The following is a 13,008-nucleotide window of genomic DNA, read 5'->3' on the forward strand; positions in this document are numbered from 1 at the left end:
CACCACTTCCTTCATGAATCCTCGCATTCTCCTTGTCATGACCTTAGAAATGCATTTATACAGTACGTTACAGCAGGCTATGGGTCTGTAGTCTCTTAATGACAGTGGGGTTGGCGTCTTAGGCACCAGAGTGATGCAAGTAGCATTAACCTCTCTTAGCATTCTAGAAGATCTGAAGAAGTTTTGCACTGCCCTCACAAAATCGTTACCAGTTATTCTCCATGTCGCTTTGAAGAACAGAGATGAAAAGCCATCATTACCTGGAGCCTTGTCTATATCTACATCTGCCAAAGCTTCTATGATTTCATCTCTTGACACTTGTGCTTCAAGTCTCATCTTTGTTTCATCACTAAGAATCTGTCTCGGTCTAATGTTCTCAAACTGTGTGAAGTCCAGTTCCTCGACATTCGCTGGTGCATATAATTGTTTGTAGAAGTTTACACATTCTTCCCCAATACAATCCATATCCTCAACAATCTGCCCATGTTCATCAAGTATGCAGGTTATTTTATTTCTTGCTCTCCTTGCCTTTACAGAATCGAAGAAGTATTTAGTGTTGTCATCCCCAAGACATATAACCTGATCCCTTGATTTCTGCTTGTAGACATCCTCCTCACTCTTGGCTGCTTTAACATATTCCCCTGCTATTTTCCTTTCAGCTGCCATCAGTTCTGTACTCATCGGATCTGCCTGCATTTTAACTTGTATTTCCTCCATCTCGACCTTAGTCTCTTGTGCCCTTGTTCTAACATTCCCAATATTATTTCTATTCCACTCTATCAATTCGTGTTTCACCATTTTTAATTTCTTCATGAATGTGAACATTGGGTTTCCTACCACTTCTCTATCCCATGCCTCTTGTACTACACCCATGAAACCCTCCTCCTTTACCCAGAAGTTGAAGAATCGAAATGACTTCTTGCTTTGTGTCTTCTGGTTTATCATGTATGTGATCATTGGTGAATGGTCAGAAGTAGTGCCTGGTGTAAGAAACTCTGTTTCAACCTCTGCATATTCATTCATCCATCTCTGCATTAACCATCACTCTATCTAGTTTTCTCCATCTCCTCGTTTTCTGTTTATTGTTCCATGTGAGAAAGCTACCCTTATACTTCATGTCCACTAATCCCGCCATTGTGACACAATCCTGTAAGTCTGCAAAGTGGTGCGGTCTAGTTGGAGTGCCTCCCACTCTTTCCTGTGAATTTAATATAGAGTTAAAGTCACCCATAATAATCCAAGGGATCGTAACTCTGAATGCCATCTCCACCAGCTTGTCCCACAAATCCCTTCTTTGCCGCACATCAGTACTTGCATATACCATAGTCACTAGGAATTTATCTCCATTATTCAATGTTGCCTCAGTTGTTATCTGTTGCATTTCTCTTTCTCTGATGATCATATTACACTCACTCGGTTCCCAGCACAGCCATATCTTTCCCAAGTCGCTTGATGCATAATTGTGCTCTACGAGCCACCCTGGACAACATTTATTCATTACCCCATTCAAATTCTTCTCTTGAACTTTCGTTTCTACTATCCCCATTACTGCCAGTTTATACTTCTTTATTAGATTTCTAACTTCTACTTGCTTAAACCCTCTATTTATTTCCCTCATATTCCAGCATCCAAGATTTATCATCATTAAAGGTTAAAAGAGTTTCCTTCCCGCAGGTGACTAAATCTGTTTTGTGTCACCCCCTTGCTATTATTGCTATGGCTTGAACTTCCACTAGTTGAGAATCTTCCTGGCTTTATTGGAATGCTCTTCTTCCCTCCTATGGTTTCTCCTTTTGTATTGCTATGAGTCTGTGCGTCTCCTTTCTCATTAGTTTTCTGCTGTGTTTCTGTATCCTTTTTCTGTTGTGTTTCTGTATCATTGATCCCAGAATCCACTTTTTCTTTTCCCTTTTGTTTCGTTACCTCATATGTATCTGTTACTTTCTCATATCCTTGCTTATCTGTTTGCATAATTGCTCGAGCTCGATGCTTTTTTCCCGGTGATTCCCATTCTGTTTCTTTGTCAATAACTTGGACTTCTTGAACATCAGCCTCATTCTCACTTGTTTTCGCTGATTTCATCTCCACTCTTGTGTCCTTTTTTAACCATACTGCATTTCTAGGATCTTTCACGATCTTAGAGTTTTTTGGGCATCTAGAGTCATTGTGTCCAAAGACATCACACTGTGAGCATCTAGCTGGCTTCCAGTTATACTCAAATTCTATTCCCAGTCTTCTTCTGTCATCAATCACAATAGGTACTCCCTCTGGGTACTTGCATTTCGTATCTATTTCCACACACACTTTGGCATATGTAGTTCTTGCTTTTTGCTCAGTTAGCCTATCCACGAAAATAGGATTCCCAATTGCGCTCGCAACTTGACTGAATCCCTCTTTGTTCCACATCTCCATAGGTAGCCTCTTGACAACTACCCAAATTGGGATTGTTTTTAGCTCATATGCTTCTGTCTCCACAAACAGCTTCCACGGCCTAATCACAAATAATTGGCTCGCTATGTGAAAGCATCCCATATCCAGGACTGCTTGTCTATCCTCTTCCTTCTCAAACCTAAATGTGAACATTTTATCACCATGAGTGCTCATGGTGAAGTTCTTGATGTTCCATGTTCTTGAAACAGTCTCTTTCACAAATGTGTACCCTAACCTCCTTCCCACAAAATGCCCAACCACCAAGTCTTCAAACTTCTTATTCAAACTTGCAAAATGTGAGCTCTTAACATGAATTATCGGTTTCCCATCTGCCATAGTTGGGGGGATAAAAGAAAGTGTCTCCTTCCCTACTGACTTTCTTCCCAACATCTCAGCCCATGTTCCATTGTGATTTACTGTGCTACCATTTATCCCCATTGCTTTCTTTTCAGTTTTATTCATGTTCATCCCAACATATTGTTCATTCTGTACTTCCAGCTGTTCTCCCGACTTCTTCGGATCTGTATCATCTTCCACCAAAATTTTCGAGTTCGTATCATTCAGATCCAATTTTTTCGGCCTCACTATTTTGGGTATATCATCACTGACTTCGCTAATCACTTGCCTGACTATACACCCTCCATCATCTCCTACTTCAGTAATACTTTTGCCCCCATTTGTTAATCCTTCCGATTTTTGTGGATCTTGGATTCCTTTTGGTTCTTCTTCGTTTTCGGAGTGTTCTGCCTCTTGGATATCTCCAGCAGCTTTCAACAGTGCTTGGGCCTCTATTATAAGATCTGCTTTTGTTTTACTAGAGGTAACGCCCTTGGGTAATTCCTGTTGCTTCAGTTCACCACCAAAATCCTTTGACAGCTTCTTTTTGTATCTCTCAATCGATCCCTCTCCAAACTTTGACTTAAACTGTGTTTCAAAACATTCAACCTCTGAATCTGACTCTCCTGATGATCCTATATCACTATTCCCAATTGGTGTGCTGGGTTTGGCTCTCGAATTCTCATTCAAACCTTGTGTTTTTTTTATGTTTTTCCATAACTTAGTGTAAAGTTACGAAAATACCCCTAAAAATAAAATCTCCCTCAAATTGCCACCATTAACACTGCCAAATACACAGAATCATTTATAGTTTCATTCACATGCCTGGAGAGTAAGTTGCTTCTTGAAAACATGTGAAGATGAAAAAGTGAACCCTTGTCGATTACTTTTACGCTTTTATATAAAAGTATTATATGGTATGATTTCTTTTGATGTCTCAAGCTAAAGAATTTCTTGTTTTCATTCGTTTCTACAGAAACTGGGAGCTCACTGCACCTTGGAGTGGAGGGCAAGTGAAAGTACCGACTAAATTCATTGTCGGACATCTTGATATGGTTTACACGACCACAGGAAGGAAAGAATACATACACAGTGATTTCTTTAAGCAAGACGTTCCATTCCTGCAGGAAGTGGTAGTAATGGAAGGCGTTGCACATTTTATCAACCAGGAAAAGGCCAATGAAGTCAACAAGCACATGTATAATTTCATCATTCATCAAGAAGTTTTAAACTGCCTTGTCCGTTTACTAGATAGGTCCTGCTATAATCCCCTCCAATAATAGCATACCCTGTTACTGGGTTATATACACTTTTTGAGGCCACTTTCTAGCTTTACCACCCCACCTCCAAGACAACGACACATCCTAGTCAACTGAGTTTGACCGTGATGTTTTAGGTCAGGACAAATAAAAAGACTCTAATGCTTTTTTCTAGGTGTAATTACATAAATATCCCGTGACTTTGACAAAAACAAAATTGGAATTCAAACCATCTAAGACACGTGTCATGATGTTGTGAACTCTATCCAACGGGTGACGGCTACCACCAATCTTTATCAAATGACATCCACACCCTTAACATTATGAAATTACATAATTACTCTCATTGTAGCATCATCTTCTCCAAGCCATACATCACTACCACCACCACAACTCCACCACCACCAACTTAAAAGACACAAAAACACCTAGCAAACCCCAATTAAGCCTCAATTTAGCTAAACCCAAATTTTTTTAACCTCAATTTAGTTTAAACACCAACCAAGGGGTATTCTCCTTTACCAAATTCGTCATTTGGAAGCCAAATTGGAAGGTGGAAATGTTTGAAATTTGTCCAATACAACATGTGAAAAGCTAATGGTATTCTCCTACCTTGTACAAATCAATAAGTTGTAGTTTAATGTTTTGTGGGGTAAGTCTAATTAAAAACTTCTGTTTTTCAGTTGATCTTTTATACCTAGAAAAGGGCATTAGAGTCTTTTCATTTGTCTTAACCAAAAATATCACGGTCAAACTTAGTTGACTAGGATGTGCCATGGTCTTTGGGGGTAAAGCTAGAAAACGGCCATTGTTTTTAAGTTGTTCAAGTCTATGTATTAGAATTTCACCTTTAGTTGTGCTTAGTTTATAATAAGTTGATAACCCTATCGTTTTTTTTTTTTGGGTAATGATTTGCTAATGAATCAACCAATGCTCCTCAACACTCAAGCTGTCAAGGAACATACATATAGCATCTGAGTTTGCTCCTATCCCCGTCGAATCTTGGACATGGTGCTCTAAGCAATTATTCTTACACCAGCAGCCTTTTTGTGTGTGTGTAATCCATCATGATCTCTTGGAAATGAAATAAAAAATTATTTCTTGTATCATATCATATAAAACACCTTGGCCAAGAATAGCATCACTAATCCTTAATTAAAAACTAGAGATCAAAGATCAAAGAATCTCATAAGAAAAAACATCCCCAAGGTGATTATTCCTTGGACCGACTCCGTGGCATGTAATTCAGTGCAAATCAACATCATTTAGTTACAAGGTCAGATTGAGGGAGCCAGTGCTCGCACAATCTATCTATATATATATATAAAAGCTCCCGCATATTCTCTCTCCTCACCATATCGCTCTATTTTCCAACCCAAGCAATATCAGTGGTTCCTAAAAAAATGGTGACCCTAATAATTAGAAACACCTCCCTGTATTTGCTTAATTCTCCTTAATTTATTCTTAATTTTCTATGGCCTCCTCAAAATAAAAAGAAATATATTCTACTGAAAACCTATTACCCTAACAAAAAAAAACCCATGAGTAAAAAGAAAAAAAAAACCCCCACGAGTAAGAAACCAAAACAAGGAGTGGCTCTCAAGGACAAAACTGCCAAAAAAGTAACTCTCAAGAACACCTTTTTTTTTCCGTAACTCACAAGGATCGGGTAGATGAAAGGTCAAGTATACCCTTGACGTGAAATAAAAAACGGATCGGGTAGATGAAATGTCAAGTATACCCCTAACACGAAATAATTAATGGCCCGGCGGCCAAAAGAAACGACCCGGCGTATTTAGTATGAACAATCATTGTTCATACCTTTAAGCATGTGTGAACACTCATTGTTCATACCCCTAATTACGAACATTAGCTATGAACAATGAGTGTTCATACCTATTGGAGCTATGAACAATAATCCAATAGGTATGAACATTGATCCAGTTATGAACATGGATTGTTCATACCTATTTGGGACTATGAAAAATCACTGTTCATACATCAAACATGATCAATCATTGTTCATGACTACTTTTAATTTTTTTTTTCAATTGGTAGGTATGAATATTCAATGTTCATAGTCCTTGGGTATGAACATTGATTGGGTATGAACATTCAATGTTCATAGTCTTTTTGGTATAAACATTCAATGTTCATAGTCATTTAGGTATGAACATTCAATGTTCATACATCAATATATTGTATAAGGTACATTCACCTATTTGGATATGAACAATCATTGTTCATACACCAGCAGAAGGTATGAACACTCATTGTTAGTGTTCATAGTAAAATGACAGAAAGGGTAAAATTGGAAAATATTTATTTTAAATCCGGGTCATTTGTCCTTGAGGGTTATTTTCACGGAAGGGTATAACTGACATTTAAAAAAATATTTTGTCCTTGAGGTTCTTAATTTTGAAATAGTGGGCCCTGAGTTATTTTTCTCCTAAATTTGTCCAGTTACTCACAAAAAACAGTGTTTTCTAGACTTCCTTTTCCCCGATTTCTTGAAACCAAACAGTTATGTCCGTCAGCCGGCTGCTAACAAGTCTCCTCTCTTTCACCACCACTAAATCTCATCCTCCAAAAAAAAAGGAAAGGTATCTCTTCCCATTCTCTTACTTTCTGAAAAGGTTCAAGTTTCCTAAAAACAGTGTTGAGCTTTATGGCTGAGAAGGTTAAAGATACTCCAAAGAATACAAGTGCTTGAAAAAACCATCCCCCAAAATTAATTTGGTAGTTTCTACCACACCATCATTTCTAGAAACAGCTTGCCTATAATTTAACTATCCCTATATTGAGCGCTTAAGGTGTTCGATATATAATTCTTTCTTCTTACATTATGTTAGCCGAAGATAATTATTCAGGAAAATGATCATTGGAAGTCCATCAAATATGTGGCGCACTTTTCCTGAAGCCTGAGAACTTGAAAACTATGTCACTTATGAAATTTGTGCAAATGGCAAGCACACATCTCATTTTGTTTTTATGCACTCTAATTTGTGTGTTTTCAATTATCACTTGTAAGTACAATAAAGAAAATCACTTGTAAAATGTATGCCAATTGGGTAAATTGTCTGTTCGTGCCTACTTTCTGCTAGCGGACACTCTTGGCAGAAACTAATAGTTTCTTTTGTTCCTTTCCAACAGATGGCCACAACTCAAAAGACCTAGAGGTAACCACAAAAGTAATTGCTTTCTCTGTACCTCTTTTATGTTTTTGATCCTTGTAATTTGTTACGTAGTAGTTTTGTGGCTTATTACATACTGGCAACTAACGATGAGCTCATTTGTTGGTCTGAACTCCAGATCACGTCGGCTGATGCTACAAAGTATGCTCCAACAACCCTGTTTATATTCTATGGGCAACACTTCTATTTTTTATTTTTTTCTTCCTTCTACTTATGTTCTAACTACGCAATGTACTTCCAGAAATGAGCTGCTAAGAGCAATGGACTTCAGACTTGCAGCGTTAAGAGATGAGTTGGTTGGTGCTTTTAACCAGGTGTCAGATGGTACATTCTCCTATAATCAGATCACTGATTTGGTCTCTTTTTCTCAGTTCTTTGGAGCAGTAGATTTAAGGTATCTTTTTTAGGACATAGAATTTTCAGTCCGTTTCTGTTATTATCTTTCCAGAAAAAAAATAATCAATGCACTCACACATACATTCATTTTAAGATCATTTTATTATCTTAGCTATTGGGGCCTGTAAATGCTAAGACGATTTTCTGCCGTTTGACATCTATTTTCTCAGGAATTCTCTGTCCAAGTATTTAGAGCTAAACCATAAGAACCAGGATGCTTATCCCCAGAACGTAGAAACAAAAGTTTTCACAAGATTTAGGGAATGAAAATCGGAAATTGAATGAAGGGACAACTCAGGCGTGTTTGCCTGTAGTCAAACCTATAAGTTATGGTGCCTCCCCAGCCAAGGCTGCACAAGCTGAGCGCCAGAGTTCCACTGAAAGTGAGGATTCTTCTAACTCAAGTTCTGAAGATCAACCACATATAGAAAGAAGCCGCTCCCTCATAAGATCAGCATCCCCTCGACGATCAGCTTCTCCAATGCGGAGGATTCAAATTGGTAAATTTGGATCTCGCAGGGCTACTGTACTAACCATTAAGAGCCTAAGCTTTATTCCTGCCAGGGAAAGGATATCTTCCAATGAAGATCCTGCTGAATAAAGCAGTGATGAAGGATCTGCTCGGCCATTCAAGAAACCTGTAAGCAATGCAAGCAGCATGAGTGTTGAAGATGCAATCAATCTTTTTGAGAAGAAGCACAGTGATCAACGCCCCGATCTACAGAAAAAGAGGTTTCCAGCTGATAACTCTGGTAGTAAGAATAAATCAGTCTTGAGAAGATGGAGTGCAGGTATTGTGTTCTCGGTGGCCTCGCTGTTTGCAAGTATAATCTCATTTCTTTCACTAGAAATTAATTATATTGATTTTATGTCTGTGATTTGAGTAGTATCTTGATTAGGTCATTATTACAGCGTCTTGGTTATGTCTTTCAAAAACTCAATGGAGCAAGTACCAGTGGAAGTACCAAAAAATTTACAACTTCTACTGAAAATTTGTTGTTTAATTTTGCATGGTCTATCTTCTCAATATCATTTTGTTGATCGTGTTTTTCATTGTGTTTATTTTTATTTTCTTGCTTATTCAATATTTTATATTGGCTGTTTCTTTATTCTTTTTTAGTAATGAAACAATTTCAGTCAACTTGACATAATCCTTATCAAAGATATTATCATTAAGATCGTTGAATATTTATTTTTGGTATAATATATTTTACAAACTTATGTTTTTCAGAACTTTTGATATAATATGATTTATTGTGGTACAATACGAGTAGAATTTCCACAATTTTGTTGACTTAAATATTTTGGGTCTCTGTTGTACTAAACTTTACAGGGTTTAGTTATTATCTCTATGATATCTTTTCAATTCCTTGAATATTTCTCTGAAAAAAGTTTACGTAATCCAAGAATCTGTTGTGTAACAAAAATTAGGATATAGGCCGTGTTCAATTTGGATTTATATACCTATTGATCATGATGCAATGAAATGGGTTTATAGTTTTAATGTGAAATGGGTTTGACAGTTTTGTAAATTCGAGATTGAATACTTTATAGTCATGATGACTGTTGAATAGACACGTCTTAATCTGTTAGATGACAAAATGTGTTCAAATGATATTAGTAGCACCAACTATTTGGCTACTGCCTAAAGTTTGAATGTCTCCTTACAGTTGTATTTTGAGGTAAAAAATACTGTAATTTCATGGCATTAATTATTTATATTTGGGTGTTTCATTGCATTATGAGTGAATTTACACACACCAAGCATAATAACATTTTTTTTTTTGCTAAAAGGTAATTGATTAACTTAAAAGAATAAAGGTTATAAGAAGAAAAAATAAGAACATTATGACATGACTGGACTAAGAAGGATAAAACAAATGTGTACCCTTCTCAATACAACAGTACTTAGTGAGTAAATCTAAAATACGTAGTGTTGTGGTTCTCAAGATGTCTCATGAATGGAGGTCGAGTCTGCCACCATACACTTTGTTTTTTAGTTAGTCCTGCTCCATGTCTGGCACAACAATCTGCTCCCGAATTAGTTTCCCTCCAGATTGAGGTGATATTAATCCATGTTGCTTGCGAGTTTATTAGTTGCCATCGTGCCCTGACTCTCCAGTGCATGTCACCTTTTTGAAAAGCTTGGACTAATGCAAAAGAGTCTGATTCCACCCATATATGCCTCCATCCCATTTCTAAAGCTTTTGTGACTCCTTCCACAATCGCATATGTTTCCGCCATGTAATTAGTAGTGACTCCCAATCCACTTGCTGCAGCCCCAAGGAAAGCCCCATTATGATCTCTATAAATAGCACCCCACCCTGAGTTACCTGGATTACCCCTAGAGCTTCCATCTGCATTCATCTTTAGCATTCCAGGCGGGGGAAGATTCCAGTAACATTCGAAGATTTTTGGAGATTTTCGAAGTTTGTGGTTGAGTTTGAATGCTCGAAGTACCTTCAGATCTCTCATCGAGTTCTCCATGTGTCCTGAGGACTTATGATAAGCCCTTACTGTTGCCCTTCGAATCAAGAAACAAATTTCTTTGAAGTTGGAAACCTTGTTGTCATACATTACCTTGTTGCGATTCTTCCATAGGCTCACTAGACTGGTCAGGGAACATGCCTTCCACATATCTAGAATTAATGAGCTATAGTGCTTACCCTGTTGCTGGATATCGTTAAGAGATTCCATGCTCTGATTGAGATCAAAGCACTGACTTGCATACTGCCACACCCTCTTTGCCAACTCGCATTGGAATAAAAGGTGATCCAATGTTTCTTCTTGTTCCCTATAGATGCTACATCATGAGGCCAGCTGGAATTTACGTTTTTTCAGCTGCTGATCTGTTCTAGCGGCACCATGAGCTAACTTCCAAGCTATTCCTTTCGTCCTTGGTAGGATATGTGCACTCCATATGAATTTACACCATACGGGCTTGTGGGCCTTGACTCATATATCCTCATGCGCTGCCGAGACAGTGAATTGTCCATTATTCGTTGATATCCATATTCTTTCATCTTCTTTGGCGCTATGTGGCTGTTGAATTTCTGCCGCTTCCATGCCAATGTGATTTAGCACTTGAGTCATGTTGGTAGAAAAATGCCAATCCTCTCCATGGATGCAATCAGTCAGAGTTGCTTGAAGCTTCATAATCTCCTTTCTGTCCTCCTGAAAGAAATCGCAGATAGGTTTCCTCAGTAACCAGTTATCCCTCTATATGTTTATATATTTGTCATTGCCCATAATCCATCCATGTAGTGGAGCCATTTTCTTGAGGGCCCATCGTATTCCTAGCCAAACTGTTGAGGACTTGTATTTAGACCATCCCCCAACTCTGTTAGTGTACTTGCCCTTCATAAATGATGACCAGTCTCCATCTTTTGTTAGTAGACACCAAGCTTGTTTCATGAGCATTGCAAGATTGATGTCTTGCAATTTTCTTATCCCCAGCCCGCCTTCCTCCACCGGTTTGCATGTCTTATCCCAAGATACTGTTATTGTTTTTCTCTCGGCTGGATTGCCGCTCTAGATGAAGTTTCTTATGATGCTCTCGCATTCCTTCAGGACTAATTTTGGCCATCTATATATAGCCATGTTGTGGACAGGAATGCTGTTAAGCATATGTCTTGCAAGAACCACTTTGCCCTGAAAAGATAACATCTTTCCTGCCCACCCTGAAGCCTTTCTTCTGATACAAGTATGCATTGGTAAGTATACATTATGCATTTTCACTCTTCAGAAACTAACTCATGTTCAATATTATAGATGCATAAGAATGCATTGGTAACTTTATTGTAGTCATGGTAACTATAATAATGACCGATAAAATATTTCAAAATACTGTTGATTAAACAAATCTCTAATTCTATTCCATCTTGCTCTAATGCCTCTGTAAGGTTTCCACATAACTATATATAGTGCAAGTCAAGGGAAACCTTCCCATAGGAATAATTGATTCGAGTGTTTCATACTTGATTGAGCAATTGGACTTAATGCTTTGAGTTTCACAATATAATTAGTATATATTTGTTATAAACTTCCTACACCTCTAATCTCTCCAACTTCAATGTAGTGAAACACTTATGGACTTTTAGACAAGAAAAAGATTTGGTGTGGGTGTGATGTTAAAGAGGTCTTCTAAAGAGTGTGGATTGAGTTGTTCACGTTTTCATCTTATGGAAACGTCATACAAGGAAGCTCAATGTTGAGGCTTAGACATATATGACCAAGAGTACTCTAACACACAACTGGTAAGGAAAAAGAATTGCATTATTTTACTAGCACAACTAGCGTGGTAAATAATGTTTCTCATCTATATTTACAATAATATAGTTAGAGGAAAACAAATAGGTTAGGATTTTTGAGCAAGTAGGCTCAATAACTTTTGAACTTCTTTTAATGGAAGATGTAGTTTTTTTTAGACAAAATGTGACGAATTAAAATCATTTTGTAGTATGTTTGAACTTTTATACCATAAATTGTATCAAAATTCAGATTATTCTTGAACTTAATTGTTGTTGTATACTCGAAGTAAATTAAACGTCTGAAGCATTTTTTACAGTACATTTCCATTACAAATCAAATTATTGAGTATCCATTTGGATTAGAGTATTTTACAAAATGATCGACATGATATTTATGTATAATGGTTCTATTTGTGTGTGTGCGTGTTAAATTTGTCAGGATACTTTGCATCTCCGATCTGAATGTGGTTGTTATAATATGTGATCCAATTGGAGAACCCAAGCCGTATGTGTCGGAAAGTGGTGCTGGTTTTTTCAGTGTTTTTCCTCTGCAGGTAAAAACTACATTAGTAGAACGATTCTAAATTTTACGCCAAGTATATGTTATATAACCTTATTGATTTTTCTTTGTTGATTTTACCTATGGTGTTAGACTTTGAATTCCCTCTTCGTGACTCATTTTATAATGTAGAAATTTAATGTGTCCTAAAACATGAAGGGAATTGGAAAAAAAAAAAAAAAAAAAGGAATGAGATATCAAAAAAATACAAAGTTTTTGGTATGTGACCGATTGTGTTGAAGGACAATGGTTTGTTGTTCAGGGAACGCAACAGGGAGCTCTGTCTTCTGGTGGTTGCGTCAGCGTTACCCTCCTTACTGGTCCTCTTCTTGCACCAAAGTCAATTGGAGAAGCTGCTTTACAGGTTAGTAATTTTCCAAATAAAAAGCTGTTCTTCAGTATTCTTATTTTTTCTTCTTCTTTTGGTACCACCTTGCTCATATGAATTATTCAATGCGATAATTGTCTTTTTACCACTAAAACAACCACTCAAATTAAAGATTTGAATGTTGTTCCCCTTAAAGAAAATAGTGAATTTTAAAGAGATCATATGTTTTAAAAAACATTAGTCTTTTGGTTCCACA

At 37.2% G+C, this 13,008-nt stretch overlaps 1 protein-coding gene and 1 long non-coding RNA gene across 2 annotated transcripts in view; both read left to right on the forward strand.

Annotated features, from left to right (window-relative positions):
* The first annotated feature begins 7,182 nt into the window (after positions 1–7,182).
* LOC147498267 (uncharacterized) lies at positions 7,183–8,650 on the forward strand. The gene is made up of 3 exons (XR_015194260.1): positions 7,183–7,360; positions 7,461–7,613; positions 7,786–8,650. It is a non-coding gene; the product is annotated as an uncharacterized LOC147498267 (long non-coding RNA).
* Positions 8,651–12,037: 3,387 nt separating this feature from the next.
* LOC147498268 (uncharacterized) overlaps positions 12,038–13,008 on the forward strand; it is a 1,490-nt gene continuing 519 nt past the window's right edge. The window contains exons 1-2 of the mRNA XM_086559033.1: positions 12,038–12,419; positions 12,687–12,788. Coding sequence (XP_086415159.1) covers positions 12,267–12,419; positions 12,687–12,788 — 255 coding nt within the window. The 5' untranslated portion in view covers positions 12,038–12,266. The remainder of the gene's footprint in view (positions 12,420–12,686; positions 12,789–13,008) is intronic.

This window comes from Coptis chinensis, chromosome 5, assembly GCF_015680905.1.
Source record: "Coptis chinensis isolate HL-2020 chromosome 5, ASM1568090v1, whole genome shotgun sequence".
In the NCBI taxonomy this organism is placed as follows: Eukaryota; Viridiplantae; Streptophyta; class Magnoliopsida; order Ranunculales; family Ranunculaceae; genus Coptis; species Coptis chinensis.